Source organism: Petromyzon marinus, chromosome 13 (assembly GCF_048934315.1).
Source record: "Petromyzon marinus isolate PM22_M1 ecotype Great Lakes invasive population chromosome 13, UKy_Petmar_22M1.pri1.0, whole genome shotgun sequence".
Lineage (NCBI taxonomy): Eukaryota > Metazoa > Chordata > Hyperoartia > Petromyzontiformes > Petromyzontidae > Petromyzon > Petromyzon marinus.
The window spans coordinates 10,275,381-10,299,088 of NC_133679.1; the positions used below are offsets into that span (position 1 = coordinate 10,275,381).

A 23,708-nucleotide genomic window follows, 5' to 3' on the forward strand; every position below is an offset into this window, starting at 1 on the left:
AATGAGATATTCCTATTCACGAGGTATGTCCAAGGTTTTTCCCCTATTGCAAATGAGATATTCCTATTCACAAGGTATATCCCAGGTTTCCCCCCTATTGCAAATGACATATTCCTATTCACAAGGTATGTCCCAGGTTTTTCCCCTATTGAAAATGAGATATTCCTATTCACAAGGTATGTCCCAGGTTTTTCCCCTATTGAAAATGAGATATTCCTATTCACAAGGTATGTCCCAGGTTTTTTCCCTATTGCAAATGAGATATTCCTATTCACAAGGTATGTCCCAGGTTTTTCCCCTATTGCAAATGTCATATTCCTATTCACAAGGTATGTCCCAGGTTTTTCCCCTATTGCAAATGTGATATTCCTATTCACAAGGTATGTCCCAGGGTTTTCCCCTATTGCAAATGAGATATTCCTATTCACGAGGTATGTCCCAGGTTTTTCCCCAATTGCAAATGAGATATTCCTATTCACAAGGTATGTCCCAGGTTTTTCCCCCTATTGCAAATGAGATATTCCTATTCACGAGGTATGTCCAAGGTTTTTCCCCTATTGCAAATGAGATATTCCTATTCACAAGGTATATCCCAGGTTTCCCCCCTATTGCAAATGACATATTCCTATTCACAAGGTATGTCCCAGGTTTTTCCCCTATTGAAAATGAGATATTCCTATTCACAAGGTATGTCCCAGGTTTTTCCCCTATTGAAAATGAGATATTCCTATTCACAAGGTATGTCCCAGGTTTTTTCCCTATTGCAAATGAGATATTCCTATTCACAAGGTATGTCCCAGGTTTCCCCCCCTATCGCAAATGAGATATTCCTATTCACAAGGTATGTCCCAGGTTTTTCCCCCTATTGCAAATGACATATTCCTATTCACAAGGTATGTCCCAGGTTTTCCCCCCTATCGCAAATGAGATATTCCTATTCACAAGGTATGTCCCAGGTTTTCCCCCTATTGTAAATGACATATTCCTATTCACAAGGTATGTCCCAGGTTTTTCCCCTATTGAAAATGAGATATTCCTATTCACAAGGTATGTCCCAGGTTTTCCCCCTATTGTAAATGACATATTCCTATTCACAAGGTATGTCCCAGGTGTTTCCCCTATTGAAAATGAGATATTCCTATTCACAAGGTATGTCCCAGGTTTCCCCCCTTATCGCAAATGAGATATTCCTATTCACAAGGTATGTCCCAGGTTTTTCCCCCTATTGCAAATGACATATTCCTATTCACAAGGTATGTCCCAGGTTTTCCCCCCTATCGCAAATGAGATATTCCTATTCACAAGGTATGTCCCAGGTTTTCCCCCTATTGTAAATGACATATTCCTATTCACAAGGTATGTCCCAGGTTTTTCCCCTATTGAAAATGAGATATTCCTATTCACGAGGTATGTCCCAGGTTTTTCCCCTATTGAAAATGACATATTCCTATTCACAAGGTATGTCCCAGGTGTTTCCCCTATTGAAAATGAGATATTCCTATTCACAAGGTATGTCCCAGGTTTTCCCCCTATTGCAAATGACATATTCCTATTCACAAGGTATGTCCCAGGTTTTTCCCCTATTGAAAATGAGATATTCCTATTCACAAGGTATGTCCCAGGTTTTCCCCCTATTGTAAATGACATATTCCTATTCACAAGGTATGTCCCAGGTTTCCCCCCCTATTGTAAATGACATATTCCTTTTCACAAGGTATGTCCCAGGTTTTTCCCCCTATTGTAAATGACATATTCCTATTCACAAGGTATGTCCCAGGTTTCCCCCCCCCCCCCCTATTGTAAATGACATATTCCTATTCACAAGGTATGTCCCAGGTTTTCCCCCCTATTGTAAATGACATATTCCTATTCACAAGGTATGTCCCAGGTTTCCCCCCCTATTGTAAATGACATATTCCTTTTCACAAGGTATGTCCCAGGTTTTTCCCCCTATTGTAAATGACATATTCCTATTCACAAGGTATGTCCCAGGTTTCCCCCCCCCTATTGTAAATGACATATTCCTATTCACAAGGTATGTCCCAGGTTTTTCCCCCTATTGTAAATGACATATTCCTATTCACAAGGTATGTCCCAGGTTTTTGCAGCTCAGGTGGCAACCCTACTTGCAATCGGAGTGGGAAACCTTTTTGATTTCTCAGGGCCAAATAGGACTGTCAAATGCCTCTATCGGGCAACTACACACGAACACACACCACCTCAGTGGCTTCCCTCGCTGCAAGAGGCCCCTGCCGTGACAAGTTACAAAGCGTGGTAAAATATTCTATTATGATTCTTTCGTAATCGAGGTGTTTGTCTTGCCAGGTGAACATGGCAAGGTTTGCACCCTATGCATTTGTTAGATTGTTTACATCTGACTATAACGAATAATACATTTATGACGCTGGTTTGTTCTCGAATCATAAACGTTGTGGGTTTAGTCTCCAACACACACCAGTGTGCTGAACTACTAACGAATCCGCACGTTTTGTTTACGTGACACGCCTTACTTATTGGCTGTGTCGGGTGGTGACGGGTTTAACGACACATTTATATTTACGCGATCTAACCCAAAAAAAACACCCTCTATTATGGAAAATATTGGGCGCGAAAGCCTACGCGTTAAACTGCCATTTATCATGACTCGCAAAACATATACAAAATATAATTTACCAGAATTTAAATATTCCACTCCAACAGGATACATGTGAATATGATGCTTGCAGTGATGGACAATTCTCGTTTGTAGGCCCTTTAAATCTGGTAGGCCTCATGTGGCCGAGGGCTGTATGAAATTGATAAATGTTGGAAATGTTAACAACAAAAAACGTCATCGCCATTGTGGTTTACGCCGCTTCATTTGATTTAAGTGGAACGCATCATCGATAATTAGTTATCAAGTTTAATCTCAGGATGTAAACATTGAACCACGTGTGCAAGCATTGCATTATAATTTAGCGTAGATTTATTAATAAGCATCGATGCATGTCAACTCACATGTGTTGCATGCAATATACGTACAGCACATGCGATTTGCCAGACAAATACAGCAAGGCTGCACGTTTGTATTTGTTAAACGGTTTATGTGTCTATATAATGCACGCTAATTTACCATAACTAATCAAACATTAAATGTGTATTCTCCTGGAACACATCCAATTTACAAAGGCAGAACAAATAACTTTAACCCAATAAAATATCCAAAACGATGCAAATTTTGAAACCAATTAAGACATATGGGCGGGCTTAGCATTTAATTAGTTTCCATTGTATCGTTAACTTCTCACGTGTCGTAACAATTCGGCAGCAAAAAGGTATACGTTGATCTACAATGAGGTGAAATGTGCGCGGTCACGTAACATTTCCAGTGGCGAAGGCGTTAAAGCAACATTACACATCAGGGGATGACTTTCTTATATGTAGTAAATTCACGATATCGTTTCACCAGGGACTTTTACAGTGCTAATGCATAAACAGTAATGTCTCAATAGCACACAGAGACGACGAAATTCCTCTTCGACATATCGTCTTTGCTGGGACAATGTGTCCTTGTGCAGCTCCGTGTATCAGACAAGGAGGTGTTACTGTACTATAATTCTGCGTTGTCAGCTGGTCCGTGATCAGTGGTGTTTCTCATCAACAAAAAACATTGGAAAGTTAGGAAACAAATTACTGTTGCATCACTAAAGTAACTGTATTTGACGGAGAATATACTACGGAAGTCGCAAGTATCCTGCGTTGCATACCAAAAATATAGAAATAATTAAAAAAATGTGCAAAGAAAGCTATAGAAATGATAGAAATTCGTGCAAATAATCTGACAGTCTTGGTTCCATTATTGCAGTGCAATTCTCACCAGCGGTATACTGTATAGCTTGGCAAAACAAAACATGGGAACTCCTCGTCATTGCTCCCAAACGTCTCAAGACAAACTAACCACTGATTACCTCCCTGGGCAAAGCAAATGCACGTGGGCTTTTCGAAAGCGTTAAGTTTCGTTGAGGAGTTGATATTTGTGCAAATGAATCCCACCATTTCAGCGTTTGCATGACCGGAGCTGTAATTTGAATTTATGATAAAGATATGCCGCTTTGGCAGAAAAGGTTTTATTTATCTTAGGAGCATTATTAAACACTCGAGAATACTGTTATGCAAATGGAGACTTCATAAATAATGTAAAGTGATCAAAACCTCATTTAAAAAAGCTTCACATAAAATACAATATTCAATAGTTTCCCACAAATTGGAGGCAAACACTCTTTTAAAGGGCCTTAATAATTAGTGCAAGCTATTTAAACCAAAACTTACAAATATTAATGAAATATTGAAATTATTATAATTTTATTTTTGCAAAACATGGTACATTTTATTTTATAAAACATCCAGCTATAAAGCGTTCGCTTTGTTTGTCGTAACTTTTGTTTTACTTATGGTATAAAAAAAATATCACTACAACTTCCATAAGGATTTATATAACGAAGATTATTCATGCTTCTCTGATTTGGTTTAAGTATGCATCATCATTATCATCAGCCATGATCAATCCACTTTTTGACGAAGGCCCCCCCCACCCCAAAACCATAATGCTCCTTCATGATCCTATGATGTAATAATCCACCTTGCACTAACATTTTCCACTTGCACTAAATTTGAATGCAGTAGCTCCCTGGCAAAATGTGCGAGTGGGACAATCCAGATGTCTGCCAGCTGACCCGGCCAGATCAAGTCGCTCCAGAAGGCACAGCATTCTACCCAATGTGCATTTCATTGCAGTGAAAATAAACGAGTTCAAGTCGAGCTGGTGCAATTTTCCAGGGGAGATGATTGTATTGGGGCACAGGCAGAGAACATTCACGGCTCCCGAGTTCACATTTTACTGAAAACTACTGCCGAGTTGGTGAAATATGGCACTTTTAGATTTACTTCTTGTAAACCTAGGGTTTACTTCTTAAACAGGTTTATTTATTATTTATTTTGCCAGAGAGTTGATCGGCAACATTTGTATGTTCATGTCAAGGTTAGTGAGTCATCCGGTGGGTGGATTCAGATGTAAACCTATTGAATATCTAAACGGCTGCCAGTGAATGATGGAAGCAGGCAGTGGTGTTACTGCGTCGGCCATGGTTTGAGATTTGGTGACCACAGTCCAGTCCACACTCTGGGCCCTTCTTAATTGCCCATTAGTGTAAGAGATAGCTGCCTGCGTTTCTTGCTTATCTGTCCTTATGAAACAAAAAAACTGGCATTAACATACTACTGTGTTAACTTTATTGTCGTGGGAGTTGTACTGGCCCTACCCAAGACTGCCTATCATACTCTTATGCAACCTAATGGGCTCGTACAATAAGAAGTTAATCATACGAATGGGTGAGAACGACAGTTAAACATTTCAGTTAGGGATTGCTTAATATTGGACCATACACCAGGGCTTAACATTTTTGCGGGTCATAGGCTTTTGTATAAATTTACAGCAACAGCGGGTTTAACATTTCCACAGGTTCCTATAGGAACGTCTCGTACACGTAAATTTCAGTCCTCTGGACGCAATGCTCATACAGCAGATACGATATAACATTTACTGCCGCCACAAGCCATTGTACACTTAATCGTAAAATGTCTACATTTCTTTAAATTATGGGTTGTGAGTGTACAACAGTTTGGATATTGCATTGGTAGGCACAATGTGTTTGTGACACTGTGTTCAAAACATGCAAGCATTATGGAATCATAATTGTGTCCGCATTGGTGTCCTGTGGACCATTTAGGATGTGGCATGTTACAAGATGTTGTAGGTCAGAACAAGTTTGTCCAACAGCATTGCTCAATGGTGACCAAAACAGGAACAGGGACTTGCGTATAAAGAAGCTGGGATGACATGCAAATAGCATCGCTGTCCCAGGTGGCCATAGCAGCTGTAGATGTGTGCTCGGTGGATGGGTTTTTTTCTGAACGAGACATTGCTCTTGGGAACATATGGAATTTAAAAGTTGAATTTCCTATGGGATATACCCTAAGGGTCACACTGTATGGTAATGCCTACACGTATTGAATTTTACAAAAATATATTATATTATCTTAGGCTCAAGCAATGTTCATTCTTTTAGAAGACGTCACACAATAAAAATGCGCCGTTATTTTTGGGCCGAATAATTTTTGAATCGCTGAAAAAGTGCACGAAATCTGGCGTCAAGACTTGTGGTGCTGTGAACTCTTGGTTTTCCAATATCAGATTTCGTACATAATATCCCATTGGTTGATGTGGGATTTTATTTTAAATTGGGAGAAATAAAAGGCAACTAGGATTTCAGGAAATGACATTCTTCATGCCTTATGCATGCAAAAACTTTTAAGAATATTAAAATTTGCTTTAAACTAAAGAACACTTTTTTGAATTGGTATATTTCTTTATTTACGTTTTCACTTTTAAAAAAATGTAAGTCATCAAATTGCAGTTTTCACTTGCAGTGACTGACTGACACAAAGTGAACCAGATGTCCTTCGCACAACACCAAAAAACCAATTTGTTGCACGTTCTCCATCTTTCGACTTTCAGGAAAGATGGGGCCACATTTCCATTTGTGTAGGCTCATTAGTTTTTGATGCCCTCAATTTTCTATGCTGAAAGAGATCAATTTTTAATCAGTTTTTGTTTCTGCAGAAAGCTACCAGTACTTTTTCATTTCAGTTGAACATCGTGTGAGCAATTGTCAATGATTACGTCAACGCAAGACTTGCGATAACAAGCTGATCTTTTTTCATGCAGACGTACGTTCTAAAATTATATTCCCGTACATCGAATGCCATGTGAATTCCACTTGCAATTGCTCATAACATAATTGGCTCAGGATTGCTATTATATCATGTATGTATATATTTTTTCTCTCTCTGTATTATGCACTCATTTTGAACTCATTTATTTGGAATTAGGCTCCTATTCTTTTGAATCCTTTACAAACTGACCTTTACATCGAAAGTAATTAAACTGAATAACCGCTGTGGCAGGGTGAAGTGAGGGTTTTTCACAGGTCAGGGCATTTGGATCATATGAGGACGACAACCTCACTATCACTTGTGCTAATATGCTGGGGTACAAATGTGTTCAAAGTTAGTTAACAGTCAGGTCGCATGTGGTGGGGTAAAGTGTGGGCACTACCACCTCTTCTCTAAGACATCTGGCCAGTGTGGAAGAGTAGACCAAAATACCTTCGAGAGTGGCTCTAGAGCTCTCTTCTGCCAGCAGTGGTGTGAGTGAGACATTTTATGGCTGCACCTTTACCTTAATACAAATGTATTTTGACTGTAGGGGGCAGGGGGGGGGGGGCACATGCCTACAATCCAGCGATTTGGAGGCAGTGCTGGTGAATCGTTCCAAGATGATATTCATGAGACACTCAGCTACTGGTCAGCAAGATGCACAGAGTACCTAAATACTATATTTGTAAAGTGTTCCTTTCCTACCGCAGTGCTCTACATACGTGGAACAATAGTGCATTTTCCACAATAGTGCACCTTCCATACTAGTGCATCTTCCTTACAATCAGTGGTTAAGGCTTCATCGGTTTTGTTATTTGGATAATATGAATGCTAGAGCATTAAGTAATATATTTTAAGTAGTAAAATATTTTAAACTTAATGTAAGTTCATTTCTTTTTCGCAAAACGTCACATATAGTTTAATATATTGTGTTTCCTTTTTGTCTTGGTTATTATTTGGACCCTGTGTCATTTTGACTCTTTTGATCGCATATTCTGCATTGCTTTGCGTCCCAGGTCTTTCTCAGACGAGAGGCCTTTAATCTCGACGGGCTATCAGCTGGTATATAAAGATTCTGATTTGATTTGACGTAAACAGCACAGCAATCAAGAAGGCTGCCGACCAATTTGTGTGGAGCTTGAATAATACTCTGAGTTTTCTTCAGTCATTCTAAACTCCCCCAAATGTGTAAAAAAAAACTCGAAAAGAATTTAGAAAACTACAAAAAAATACTCAAAAAAGGTACTCGCCAAACATTTCAATGCAAGGTTCTCCTGAAAATGAGATACTCATGGTTGAATAAATAACAGCAACTTCCACAACGACATTTATACGTTATGTAATGCTTGAGTCACTAAAATAACCGATACCATTTTTTTTTTCAAAATTGTAAGATGCTCCAGACGGTAAAAATGTGTGCCCGGTGTCATTAAAGTTATACAAATCAAACTCACACGCACCTACCAGATTACAATAAGATGCATCTCCAACTTTTTCTTAAAATAGAGGGGGGAAAGTGCGTCTTATAATCCGAAGAATACGGTATTTGAATTGCACAATGATCATGAATTAAATATGTTCGTCAAGCCTGTCCTTCTAAATATCTTGTGAGGTCAACCAAATTTCGAGAGCTGGCAAGATAGGTGGAGTGGGCTTCAGTACACAAGGTGATCACGTGACACCTCCACAACAATGATTACAACAAACATCGTCATCATCATCCATAATAATCAATCCACTGTTGGACCAAAGCAATCCCACGATGCAACAATTCATTCAGCACCAACTGATTCCGATTGACGTCATCTTGGACGGCATTGAGTGGTGACGAAGAGCTTACAAGAAACGCAAGTTGCGCCACACGAAACATGATGACCACATTACACCGACACAATATGTCCACAACAAACATCATACTTGTTTTTTTCTCCAAGGAGAAAAAAGGCACATTTTTGTCTGCTCGTAACGGGATAACAGACGTACAAAAGCCACAAGGCACGGTGTCCGGCAACAGAGCAGACCCAATAGTTGCAGCAGCAGCAGCAGCCACACTAAAATGATATGAATAAAACATTGCTGTTCTCACCTATCTCCGCTGAATCCTGCTGTGCAGTGGCATTGTCCAGAAATGTGGTCGCACTGCCCTCCATTGTGGCACTGACACTCTTGGGAGCAATGTATACCGTATTTGCTGGGTGGACAGGGCTGGCCACACACAAACCCCTGCACCAGAGAGATAGAACAAGAACAAATTAAAAGCGCATTTTTGTTTTATTGCAGTGTTAATCTTTAAGCAATGGCCATAGGACAGAACAAGGACGATTATTCACCAGGTGTAAACTAAGCTTCCATGCATGACAGCTGACACTGTTTCCTGTCATGTAAATTAGCGGCCAAGGCAGACAGGTTTTTTTTTTCTCTTGTATTTGTCTATACCATAAATCTGCATATTATTGTCAATAAATCCAAAGTGTGAAAGCTTTAATATTAAACATGTGACTGATAACACAGGCTGTGGAATCGAAGAAACATTTCATTAAGTAAAAAGGGGCTTTAAAATAATTTGTGCTGCTGATTCATTGTGTGTTTGTACCTGTCTTAACAATGGTGAACACACAATACAAATTTAAGGCTTTCTATTTTTTAACACAAAACTATTAATTTTCAGTTTTAAATTAAAACAAATCATATACATAACATTGACATTTCTGCACAAAAATACCCTTAATTATAAAAAAGTTCCACAGTCTTCCGGATTTTTTTTTCCAAGGGATGAACTTTATAACAAGACCACCGTGGCATCCCTGTGTTTTTGTCATGTATTATTACATACATAATTCATACAACATTTGCTGTATGTCTTTTATATTAATATTTAATGTGGTGTTTATTACAAGTTTTTGCATTTTCCAGGGCCCGGAGATATGAGCAGCTCATGCAGCCAAAACTAAATTGTTCATCGAATGTTGGGGCTCACTTACTTGTTTGATTGTTTTGAAGGCCCCTTGGACTTTCCCCAAGTATCTAACACATCCAATAAAAACCAAAATACCACCCCAATCTCACACTGCACGCGCACCCAGTCTCTGACCTCAACTTCAACCTACATCTCTCGCTCCCTCCATCCTCGTCTGCCTCCTCCACTCATCTACCCGCCATGGAGAGTGTGTGCGCGTGTGTGCGGAGCGTCGGGGCGGGCGATAGTGCAACGGTTAGCGTGATGCGCCACGAACCCGGCCACCCGAGTTTGATTCCCGCTCACGGCCAACATGAGCGATGACCATCTGAATCGGCCTCCCTTAGGCCGACTCAGCCTTCAATGAGTACCTGCAGCAGTGTGTAAATAGCAGCACTGGGGAGACAAAGGCAGCCTGGCATTGCGCTGGCCACAAACCCACCCTCCCATGTGCCGTGCCGGCCTGAGTAGGTGTTCACGGACAGTACTTGCTCCGACAGTCTGTTCAAGGGGGGTTATCTTTGGCTGTTGTGTGTGTCTGTGCGCGCGTGTCTGTGCGCGTGTGCACATATACCATCCAGCCCGCTGGGCAGGAGCACTCCCCCGTTACGTGATGGCAGACGCCTCCGTTCTGACACGGACAGCGCAACTCGCACTGGGCTCCGTGGCTCCCGGGAGGGCAAACCTCCTCACAGCTGTCTCGGCACGCAAGCGCACAAGTAGCAGCGCGCACACACACACACGCGCGCACCCCGCGGGAACGACAACATTCGGTCAAACAATCACACCCATTTGTACAGAAAACGCGTAAGAAGCCTGCTGCCATCGTCGTCGTCGTCAGCAGCAGCAGCAGCAACAGAAACAGAAACAGCAGCCAATGCTCTAACCACTGCTGGGCTGATGCCTCCGTCTGTTACGGTCTCGCAATGTAACAAGCTTCTGAGCACGTGCCCTCGGTAGGTATTCTCTCGGGTGTGTTTAGTCTCGACCACATTTCTAAACGACACGAAGACTACGTTTGATAATTTCCCATGCGTGTATATGGGAGTGTCGTATTCTTGCTGCACAATTAATTAATTAATTCGAAGCTATACTATTGCTTCATCCTATTTTACAACAGCAACAATGCTCTTTTGTACGCATTATACTAAAGTACAATATATAGTGAGGTTTCAAATAATGATTTGAATGTACACCCCTTTGTCAATCCACTGCTAAATGAAGTGCTGTAGATCAAATAAGTTCAGAAAAGGGCTAACAATAAACAGATATCATATGCCTTCAAAGGTATAATAATTAGATTCGTCTTCTCCTGCCTTGGCTCTTGAGTTACAGGGACACGACTGTCTCCTACACCACACTTTTCTGTCCATGACTGCATCTTTAAACTAAGATAGCTTACTCCCAATCCAAAATTAAATCACAGGAATGTTATACTTGGAATACGATAAATTTTCTTCCAAACTATTAATATACGAAACGATAAAAACAAAACCTACACGAACGTAGCGTGTGCTTACTGATCAGCTGGTTTTGAAGCCCACGTGTGTTATTGAAAGTTAAAGTATACAATTTTGTCGAGGGTCATTCAGCCTAAAGTTCTGGCTAGAATCTCACTTAAAATGCAATAACATCTCTGGCCTGCCTGAATTCCCCCTATGCAGTTCATTCTGATAAAATTGGGCTTCTTTTTCTTTAATATGAACTGAGGAACCCTATAACAAAATAAAAAGAACACTGCATCTCAGAGAATATACCTAGATGCTAGTACCACACTTTAATAAATGAATGATAAAAAAGAAAATCGTATTTTTAAAATATGAGTATTTACTCAGGAAAGCCCCACCGAGTTTTGAAACTATTTTTGCTTGAAGACAGGCAGACTAATATGAATCAGCATCATTAGTTCGAGCAAGCAAAACTCTTGACCAGTTTTGACATTCTGAGTCTCATCCATCAGAGAGGCTTACTAAAATGGATCAGGGTCCAGAATTGTATTTTCCACCGAGCAAAGCCTGCTGAGCTAAGAAGCTCTTTGTCAAAGGCGACTTGGCCCAGCAGACATCAACAAATGCTGCTGGGTTTCACCAGATGTGATTAGCGAGGGCACTCCATCTGGAAATCCGAACAGCTCATAACTTAAACATTTTTTATCATGGAGACAGAATGATCGTCTGTTTATATATGTTATCAACCATGATTCTCCACATATACGCATAATGAGCGGTGCCTGATGCGATGTGTCTACCAACAAGGACGAGGGCGTAATTCTTGCTGCTTGACCACTCGGGCATTCATCTTTCTTGTCCGGTAAAAAAAACCCTCACGCATATCGGCGATCCACCCACAAATTAATCATCTTCGGCGCTGCATTGCATTACATTTTTTTCCGATGGTCCATACCCGATTGATTTTTTTGTTTTATTTATAAGGTTTTGATAAGAGTCTGCGTCTGTGTAAAGGAAATTACTATTGGAGTTCTGAACAGCGTCGGCGGTGGCTGCGCAGTCACTCACAATGCACCGGTGAAGCCGGGCGGGCAGTGGCACTCGCCCGTCACGTGGTCGCACGTGGCACCGTTGTGGCACTGACACCGCAGCTGGCAGCCCAAGCCGTAGGTGGCGGTGGGGCACGGCTCCTCGCAGCGCCAGCCCTGGAAGCCGGCGGCGCACACGCACGCGCCGGTGATGGGGTTGCAGCGCGCCCCATTGCGGCACTGGCAGCGGTTGCTGCAGTGGGGGCCCCAGTGCTCGATGTCACAGCCTGGAGTACACGCGGGGGGGTGGGGGTGGTGGTGGTGGTGGTGGAGGTGGGGAAGCACGACGCCAATTAGTGCGAGGCACGAAGTCCGCGTCGCGTACCGGCACTCCGAGCTCCCTTCGCAGTTGTTGCGCTGCACGGCTGAGCGCGCCTTCCAAAAATATCCACACTCTGTTTTTTTTTTGTCCACTGAACAAACGATTCGGGTACACACAGAGGGCACACGTGGGACTTGACACCAGTATTCGACACAATGCGAAGAACAATTATTATTATCAACGTTTAAAATGTTTTACCTGTCAATGCCACGTATTTCAATAAACGCTACATCCCTGGTGTATACTTCCTTCATATCCACACTTTTTAACGACGTTCAAATTTGTGGCTTCATGGTATGCAAGAGGTGCTAAATAGTCACACATATTTCCCGAGGAATTTCAAATAAGGTCAATGCCGACGGATTTTTGTAGCTCGTCGTACGTGTATATGTTTAATTTTTATTTCGCGTTTATTTTTTTATTATGATTAAGTAAGGGTAGTGCTTGGATGGATTTCCATTTTTCCCTGGTGATGAGATGGTCAAACACAGAAAGGTGTTATATATTTAATCAGATTTATAGAAAATTGGTTTTTGTACACTGGAAATTATTCATAGTATCTTTCAATGCAAATCCCGTTTTATGAAAGCTAAAAATTGTGTTATTCTGCAGGTTTGTATATTACCATATCTGTAATGGAATCACTAAATTGTGTCAAGGAATTCAATGCTGCCTAAACTTATTTCTTTCATTACATCTACAGATCCACGTATCAAAGTGTACTAAGGAAGGAAGAGAATTATCTCCTTCTTGGCGTCAAGCTGATTAAGCTGCTATCAAAGAAAGGTCACGGCCCATAATTGCTGTCCAATTTAAAGGGGCTACAAATAAAACAGCAAAACATAGTTTTCAAACACCGCGATGGACTCGGACACAGACGCCACGGTGTAACCGTTATCGCAACTGGGCTTGCAATCCAAATGTCGCCGGTTCGATCTCCCAGCATGCAAGTTCAAACAACGGTGCAAGTCTCTTAAATCCCTCCACCTCTGTCCACCACCCGGCATTACTCTTAGCCGATCAGCAGGTGGCATACGGGTGGGGTAAAATGTGAGTACGCTTGCCTCTTCCGAGAACATCTGGTGGGCATGGAAGAGTGCGGTAACAAAAATAACACCCACGAGAGAGGCTATCTAAAGCTCCATCTCGCAGATGCCATTTCACCAACAGCGACGTAAGCAAGCAACTGCAATGGAATCTCGATGTCAGTCCACATATAAATTACCCCAGTAAGCATATGAATTGAACTAGGGGGCTGACAGGTACTTATTACGCACTTTGCTGTAGACATTTATTATTGGAATCATCATAACAGCTCTTGTTTTTACACCCATGTGTACTTAAATTAAATTAAAACTGATTAAACGTTGTATTTGTACCGGGTAAGGCCCACTGAGCTACATAGCTCTTTTTCATAAGTAACCTGGCCACAAATGATAGCTCAAAAAATCTCTTATCACGTATACATTTATAGCATGCAAATACTCTAAACGCATGTTGATTCTAAATGTGGAGGGAAAACCAGAGGACCTGGAGAAAAATCTACACGATCACAGGGAGAACATGCAAACTCCAAATATATAGGTGTCAGGGTCGGGATCAAACCCTCGACCTCCTGCATACTAGGCGAGGTAATTAACATCTCACCACGGCGACGAGAGGATACTCGTGTGGAGTCACTGTTACTTAATGCTCTTGTTGTGATGGTGTGCTACTACACTGCTGTTTATGGAAGCGGAACAAAAGTTGAAACCTATTTCGCTGGCGTTACCCAGAAAAGTTTCACCGAGTCTCAAGGATTTTTTTCAGGAGGGTTCTGCCAACTTTTGCATTAGGGAGCGATGATGTTGCGGCTATGTGTAATGCCATTTGAGTAGTTTGCAGGTAATTGAAATGTTTGGCTGAGACTAGTTATATTGGGATTTTTTTGGCAATGGCATAACACGGGAGATACTGGAGGAAACCCATACACAACAGGGGGAGAACATTCGTGATTGCAGGAATTCAGATTCTTGTTTTTTTTTCGGTAAAGTCACGTAGATAGAAAAAAAAATCTAAATTAAAAGAAAAAAATCTATGACGTTTCGATTGCAACACAAGCGGTCTTCTTCAGGTGGAAAGAAAAGAGGGCCAACCTCCAGATGTAGCTGCTTATAAGGGCCTCCATTTTCTGATGGGTGTACCGAGGTGCAATCCCTCCCTCCTCCTTCTCTACATCCCCCCCCCCTATCTGTGCCCCACCCCCTCTCTCTCCCCCTGTCTCTCGCGCAGCCCTTCTCCCCGCCCACTCACTCTGGAGCCATTATAAGCAGCTACATCTGGAGGTCGGCCCTCTTTTCTTTCCACCTGAAGAAAACCGCTTATTTTGCGATCGAAACGTCGTGGGTTTTTGCTTTTAATGTAGATGTTTTTTCTATCTACGTGACTTTACCAAAAGAACCAAAGATATAGGGGGAGAACATACAAATTCCACATCGATAGGTGCACGAGTCGAGAATTGAACCCAAAAAATTCTTCCCGTGACGCACAAGAGTTACCACTGTGCCACACTGCTGCCCCATCAAGAACAATTAACCCTAATTTACAGATATTTATCAAGCCATTGCTGTGTCTCTCATGGGGGTTGTTTGAGCATCCTTCACCATGCCAGTCAGTGAAGGTTAAAGGAGGGAAGTTGTGTCCCAGACTGGCTGCGATTTGAACCTTACAAACATTTGAGAATGTTTTGTCATATTCTGCGTGGCCTGTGTTTATATGTTGATGCCAAACCTGAACCTATACAAAACATTTCTTGTAATTGTATTATTTTCATTCATCAAAAAAGTAAGCGGTCATTTCAAGCCTGGAATGCTTTTAAGCTGAGTGTACTGCGCATCACTTGCATCAGTGTGTACTAGTTCTCAGACATGCAATCAAAATGTAAATAAGACGGTGGCTATAATTGTGTTCACAACCACTGCTGCTTTTGGAAACAAAAGTCATCTATAGCATAGTGCATGCCATTTGGCTGAGCCCTAACTTTGCATTCTTCTTCACATTCTTGGTTCTTATTATTTCCCTTCTACGTGACTTTACTGAAAGAACCAATAACATGAATCCCTGCAGTCACGAAAGCTTTAAATCGAAATTCTTCTTCACAATTCAACAAAAAGTCACATTTTGCGATGATGGAACGGTGGGGGATAATGGCTCTCAGGTGGTTTGTGAATACAAAGCTGGCACTGCGTGGTTCGGTGGTGGCACTAAGCAATACAAATGTGGACAATATCTGGGCGACAGTGGGTAAACTGAAATTAACACACAACCAATGGGACGACGGTGAATTGGGCTGTCTGCAGCATCATGACGACTCGGAGGGGAGTGCAACTGGTAAGGAATCTGTAATGAATTAAAAAAACAAACACATTTTGTCAGAAGTAATATTGAAGCAATAAGTAAGCATTTTGTGCGCAGAGTTAGACTGTGGGTGCCACCAGGGAGAGTATCGTGGTGCGATGAGAATTCAGGCTGGCCGAGGGTCCTTTGTCGTTTTTCGTGACCTTGCCTCACTGCATTACTAATGAGCCGCAAGTTTCCTCCAGCGCTCGTCAAATTGTGCTCTTGTGTTTTTTCCCATACGTAGAAACACCCTTTATTTTTTTTCATAAGAACGACTCGAAAAGACACCTCCTTCCTACTGCAAGCCATCAAAATAAGCTCAGAAAAGTACGACTGCTAATGCTATCCAGCAGTGTTAAAAATAAGACTAAATACCTTTAGAGGCATATGCTTGTTATTATTATACATGCCAGAAGAGTATTTTAACAAATCAGAATATTATTTAATAGAACCTTCATATGTGTAATAATCCAATTCATGAATATGACCCTTTATAAATGTTGAATTATTTATGTGGTGTTTCCTCTTAACTTTTATTAACATTAAATATTCAAACCTACCTTAACATTTTCAGTACTGTATGTGAAAAATATTATAAAGAAAATGGATCATATACCTTAATTTTGGTAAATCTATCGGGCTGTGAAAAAATACGAATACAAATTGCAACAAAACCAAAAAAAGGGAGCATTGTTCATTTATCGTTTCAATATGAAGTTGGGTTATCTGGAGGCTTGGTGAGATCCATTCCACCTGTCCAATTTTTGACGGGAGCAACTTGGAGTGCAAACAATACCGGCACTGCGGGCTCGCTGAGAACTTGAAGAAAAATCAAATATCACCCTTCCAGATCTGCAGGCCGCCTTGTGTAAACACAACGGCTAAATCCGCTAAAAGTGTCTCAAATGAAAAAATAATTTAAAAAATCACCGCTTGCGAGGCCCCCCTGCTGAGGTTGCCTCATTGCTGGAGAGCAACACAGCAGCGCTTTGGTGCGTGAAGAGAATAAATAATAAATATGCGCGAGACGACCATCGCGGTGCCATGCATAAGTAATTAGGCACAGGTAGCGAGCGGGGCCTCGCCACGAGGGATGGATTCGAGTCGCCCTGGCTCGCTTCGCGGTGCAACGTGGTTTAATTATCCACAATAGAGGGGTTTTTGGAGGGGTTAGATCGCGTAAATATGTGTCGTTAAAACCCGCCACCACCCGACACAGCCAACTAGTAAGGAGTTTAAAATTTTGATTTAAAGCTTTCGTGACTGCAGTAATTCATATTCTTAGTTTTTTCGGTAAAGTCACGTTGAAGAGAAACAACAAAATAAAAAATATATATAAAACAATAAAAAATTCTCACGACGTTTCGACCATAACTCAAACGGTCATCTTCAGGTGTGTTGGTTTGCATAAATTTATTTTTAAACGGCGCCGTTAGTTAGGAGTCTAACTGTTTCGTTCGTTATATAGAGGCGTTTAATTACCTTTAATTCTGATCCATTGTGACGTCATCGCCGCATCCGATGAGTTCGGCGGTGACGTCATGTCGCTCAATTAAGCACGTGGATCGCTTCGCTATTCTGGCCAATCGCACGACGGTGCTGGTTGATGTAATCACCGGCGAAACGTCGTACTCGGATTGTGAACGTTGTGGATTTACTCTCCGACACACACCGGTGGGCTGAAGTAGTAAACTAATTGGCGCGCGTTGTTGACGTGACAAGCCTTACTGGCTGTGTCGGGTGGTGGAGGGTTTAACGACACATTTATACTTACGCGATCTAACCCAAAAACATTTATCACGACGTGACCTCTTTGAATGCATCATTCAAAGAGGTCACGGTTCATTTTGGCCAATTTGACCCCGGGGCTGCTCCTTATGCACGCCACCATTTGCAATCGCCCGCTGCGTGGTGCGAACACCGTTTATAAATCGCACAACGGATAGGTCGCGATCCGGAGCGCGGCTGTCGTGGACGTTGTTGTGCATTTTGTGCGGTGCCACTGGCCGTGAGCAGCGGTCCACAACCTTTTTGGCACCAGCGACCGGTTTCGTGGAAGACAATTTTTTTCACGGACCGGGGATGGGGGGGGGTCATCATTGGGTCTTTCCCCCTTTTCAAAGAAGCTCTCCAGGGACGTTTGTATTTGACTCATTTTGGCTACTAGGGGTTAGAGCTTGTGGGCTTTATACCAACGCTGTGACTGAGACACGTGCGCAGTGCGGGAAAGAGGCGCGCACGGAAGTGGTGAATAATAAAAACAATGGGTGGGTGGGCCACGCGCGGACTCACCGCCCTCACCTCCTGCTGCTGTGCGGCCCCGTTCCTTACAGGCCACGGACCGTACCGTATCGGTCCGTGGCCCGGGGGGGTTGGTGACCCCTGGCCTAAAGAACCCACCTTTTCAAACCTGCTCCCACCTGATACTCACTGAACCTACTGTAAAGATTATTGTGCTAAATATTGTGTTAATTTTATTGGTACAATACAATCATTGTTATCGGGGTTTATTTTATGTATGCACGTGTGACGCAATAATTAATAAGGTAGCTTATTGTGGAATTAAAATTCGTCGTAATTATTAAATTGTGTATGTATGTATGTTGAACTTACGCAGCGTACGTAGCCAACCGCGCTAATCGGAGGTGCGGGGGACTGACAACAAATTAAACACATCAACAAGCAGTTCTTAAGAAAAGCGTTTTCTATTTATCAATGGAAGTAAATTATTTGCGATTACCTTGAAAACACAATGGTAATTCGCATTCACATTGCGTCTCAATGGGCTTCCCACTTGTTTCGCGCACAATTTCAAAATGTAAACAATTAAATTGTAATAAATGTAACGAAATACATACAGTGAGGAAAAAAAAGTATTTGATCCCCTGCTGATTTTGCACGTTTGCCCACTGACAAAGAAATGATCGGTCTATAATTTTAATGGTAGGTTTATTTGAACAGTGAGAGACAGAATAACAACAAAAAATTCCAGAAAAACGCATGTCAAAAATGTTATAAATTGATTTGCATTTTAATGAGGGAAATAAGTATTTGACCCCTCTGCAAAACATGACTTAGTACTTGGTGGCAAAACCCTTGTTGGCAATCACAGAGGTCAGATGTTTCTTGCAGATGGCCACCTGGTTTGCACACATCTCAGGAGGGATTTTGTCCCACTCCTCTTTGCAAATCTTCTCCAAGTCATTAAGGTTTCAAGGCTGACGTTTGGCAACTCGAACCTTCAGCTCCCTCCACAGATTTTCTATGGGATTAAGGTCTGGAGACTGGCTAGGCCACTCCAGGACCTTAATGTGCTTCTTCTTGAGCCACTTCTTTGTTGTCTTGGCCGTGTGTTTTGGGTCATTGTCATGCTGGAATACCCATCCACGACCCATTTTCAATGCCCTGGCTGAGGGAAGGAGGTTCTCACCCAATACTTGACGGTAAATGGCCCCGTCCATCGTCCCTTTGATGCGGTGAAGTTGTCCTGTCCCCTTAGTAGAAAAACACCCCCAAAGCATAATGTTTCCACCTCCATGTTTGACGGTGGGGATGGTGTTCTTGGGGTCATAGGCAGCATTCCTCCTCCTCCAAACACAGCGAGTTGAGTTGATGCCAAAAAGCTCCATTTTGGTCTCATCTGACCACAACACTTTCACCCAGTTGTCCTCTGAATCATTCAGATGTTCATTGGCAAACTTCAGACGGGCATGTATGTGCTTTCTTGATCAGGGGGACCTTGCGGGCGCTGCAGGATTTCAGTCCTTCACGGCGTAGTGTTTTACCAATTGTTTTCTTGGTGACTATGGTCCCAGCTGCCTTGAGATCATTGACAAGATCCTCCCGTGTAGTTCTGGGCTGATTCCTCACCGTTCTCATGATCATTGCAACTCCACAAGGTGAGATCTTGCATGGAGCCCCATGCCGTGGGAGATTGACAGTTCTTTTGTGTTTCTTCCATTTGCGAATAATCGCACCAACTGTTGTCACCTTCTCATCAAGCTGCTTGGCAATGGTCTTGTAGCCCATTCCAGCCTTGTGTAGGTCTACAATCTTGTCCCTGACATCCTTAGAGAGGTCTTTGGTCTTGGCCATGGTGGAGAGTTTGGAATCTGATTGATTGATTGATTGCTTCTGTGGACAGGTGTCTTTTCTACAGGTAACAAGCTGAGATTAGAAGCACTCCCTTTAAGAGTGTGTTCCTAATCTCAGCTCGTTACCTGTATGAAAGACACCTAGGAGTCATACATCTTTCTGATTGAGAGGGGGTCAAATACTTATTTCCCTCATTAAAATACAAATCAATTTATTACATTTTTGACATGCGTTTTTCTGCATTTTTTTGTTGTTATTCTTTCTCTCACTGTTCAGGGGATCAAATACTTTTTTTCCCTCACTGTAAGCAGACGATACATCTCCTGCACATATCCGCCTCTCCACATAACAAATTAAGGTGAATTTGACACTATCCATTGGCCCCATGGCCTTCTGGGAGGGCATAATGTCAGCAGCCGTGATTCATTATGGTATGAACAAACTCTGGACCGGTATCAACAGACAGTGTCTCATCAGCAGTTCGGTGTGCTTTTGCTGGTTAACTCACCAGATATTATTGGCAAAGCTCTCTGTTTAAGACATGGGTCATATAGTTCGACCGCAATCATAACAAACGCATAACGCGATATAAACACCAGCACCTTGTGGATAATATTAATGATGCTCATATTTTTTTCCCGTAACAAATAAAAAAAATGCGACAATTGTTGTGCTTGCAGCACAATGTGATGGACAAAAATCTTTTCTTCTCACCTCAACACCTTGGTAAAGTTTAAAAAAAATCAATTTATTGGTGGGAAAATGAGCGATTTGACAGCGTTGTTTGATTCCACACTGATAGACAGGAGATGCGGGACCATTACATGCCTTAGTTTAATAATAAAACCTCATTTTCAGGATACGCTGCTTGTGGTACATTTAATCCTCTTAGCTTATGTGGCAGTTTGCAGATAATTGCCTTTTTGCAAGCTGTAATAGCCAAAAACTGATAGCTTGAAACTCATCAATCTTTACGTTATCGCGACTTTTAGCCGGCAATAAATTAATTGCCGTCTTCATAGGTAAGTGGGCAAAAATTATATAAAAAGAAAAACTGCGTATAAAAGCACGATAGCGCTACAGCACATCGGATAATTGGATAAGTTAGCATTGCATTGTACAGTGAAAAGAGGAGCATCACTTAATTACGTTAAATGGTATTATGTTTAACTTACATTAGTTCCACTATTGCCTATAAAATAAAAGTGTACTTCAGAATCTATACAGTAATGCATCAATGATCACATCAACCAGGACAAGTCAACGAGAATAATAAATGAGTTTTAATAATAATTACTTGTAATGCGCTGCACAGTACAGCATTCTATCTGCGAATCTCATCTGGAACTCGACACCACTGCACAGAAAGAGAAAGAAAGAAAGTGATGAGAGTAAGTGATGCTAGAAAGTGATGACAATGTGATAAGAGATAGTGTTGAAAGATAAAGTAATTTGATAAAAGATAGCTTTTTGTAGGCCAATATCATTGTCCGCGAAATTTGCTATTCACGAGCATCTCCGGAACGTATCCCTAGCGAATAACGTGGGAATACTGTAGTCGATCATTCTCAAAACGAGGGAGAAAGATTCAGAGGCACGAGAAACCACAAACGAGCAGCAAGGCCGGAGCCAGGTGGTGAGCCGTTGCCAAAATCCCCTCTACGCTTTGCGGTCCTCTATGAAGGAACGTATTATTTGCCAATTAACGTTTATACACGTGGTGGAGAAGAGGAGCACCCAGAAAAAAACCCAGACGTGTGAGAGGGCAACATTCTATTCCATACAGTTGGAACAGGGGTAACATTCGCTGTACCGACTTCTCCTGCTGAGCCAGGGTATGGTGCACCTCGACACCCATGTGAAGAGAGCTATACAACATTTGCGTGATCCACCAACCCTAATCTCCACAGTGCTTGATGAAAGAATTGCGGCATTACAATCTGATATGCCGTCAATGTATCTGTGTGGACATACAGTATTTTTACGTGTTATTTATATTTGCATTTTAGCCAGAGTCATGTCAGAGAATCGTTGGTCCAGTTTTTCAGAATGTCAAGCATGCCCTCTACTGAGCCTCTTAATGATTAGGACCTGCCACTTGTGTTAAATAAAATGTCAATCAAGTAACGGGATGCACATCAAATGCAAATTGTGATGAAGCGCACTCATATAATCACGATGATAAATCTCTCGTCATTAGCAACACTACAGCTTGACCATTCGCACACGTAACCATGACAGCGGGAAAGTATTTCCTTGGCAGGGTGAAGGATAAGAGAGAGTGCATTGTGTGTAAAACCTGAAAACGGAGCGCAATGCCTACCACAGTGAAGCAGTCTGATATTATACTCTTTGTTTTTTTTCGGTAAAGTCACGCAGGTAAAATTAAATAAATTAAATCACGACGTTTCGGAGGCAACACAAGCTTCCGTCTTCAGGTGGAACAGTCACAGCAAAATTAGCTGACTTTACCGAAATAAACAAAGAGTATGCATCCTTGCAGTCACGAAAGCTTCAAATCTCGAACAGTCTGATGTTAGTTTCTGCCAGGTAATAAAACGCATCGCACGTATGCTGAGACTTCCAGCTGCTTGTGGCAATCTCGCCGATTGTCACGCCAGCACACGGGCATGATACGCCCCTCAAATGAACGCCCGAAAAACTTACCCCGACTCAGCGTACGAGCCAGAATTAAAACACTTAAACAATGGCAAGTATTATATTCTTAGTTTTTTCGGTAAAGTCACGTTGACTTTACCGAAAAAACTAAGAATATGAATTACTGCAGTCACGAAAGCTTTAAATCAAAATTTAAGTATTATATTGTTACACTTCTTTGGGGGCTCAAATGTTGTTGGAAATTTAGATTCGAGGTGCAGTCATGAGAGATTTAAACGGCTCAATCTGATCGACAACGGGGCGAGGTCGCTTTGCAATATAATACGTAACGCGTAATCTCAGGCGTCTTGAATGTTTTTTTTTCCAATTAGGCGTCGTAACGGAATGGCGTGATCGCGTTGTTGCCGATGGGACATTGCGTGTGAATTCTGGGGACGTGAAGCAAGCCGCGGCACGCAACAGCATCAACAAATGTCCCAAGTCCAGGCGAGCTCTGCACACCAACCCAGAAAATGGAAAACTCAACAGCTTGTCAAAGGCTGTTTTTTTTTTGCTCTTACCTTACCACGATTGCTTTGTCTGCATGCAGTTTCATTGTACACCCATCGCTTATTTTCTTTAAAAAAAATGATAGTAATTATAACCATTTACAGCACCTTTGTCAATGCACTTCCGAATAGAGGCCTCCCCCTGTGCCATGTTAGTTGCGAGGGCTGTTTGACCGTGCTTCACCAAACGGGTCAGTGTGTATGCACGTACGTACGTTGAACTTATTTCGCACCACATGTAGCCAACCATGCTAATCGGAGTATGGGTTGGTGAAGGGACAGTCCAGGAAACGACTCAGGTATCACTCGCAACTAATGTAAGCCGTGGTCAAGATTCGAACTCGCGTCCGTGTATGTTTCTGGAATAATAATTCAGAAGAAGAAGAATGGCAGCATTTAACCCAACTGAATGAATATACATGCACTAAAGAGCTTTCTTTGGATCTTCACGGCACAAGAGAAAATCATTCAAAACCACTTTCCCTGCCAAGAAACACAAGC

General features: G+C 41.9%; 1 protein-coding gene across 4 annotated transcripts in view; it reads right to left on the minus strand.

The window, feature by feature from the left end:
* MEGF10 (multiple EGF like domains 10) overlaps positions 1 to 23,708 on the minus strand; it is a 181,742-nt gene that overhangs the window by 57,594 nt on the left and 100,440 nt on the right. For all 4 annotated transcript variants that reach the window (XM_032953472.2, XM_032953473.2, XM_032953471.2 and 1 more), the window contains exons 6-8: positions 12,226 to 12,472; positions 10,284 to 10,404; positions 8,840 to 8,976 (exon numbers count right to left, since the gene is read on the minus strand). In XM_032953472.2, the coding sequence (XP_032809363.2) occupies positions 8,840 to 8,976; positions 10,284 to 10,404; positions 12,226 to 12,472 (505 nt within the window). The remainder of the gene's footprint in view (positions 1 to 8,839; positions 8,977 to 10,283; positions 10,405 to 12,225; positions 12,473 to 23,708) is intronic.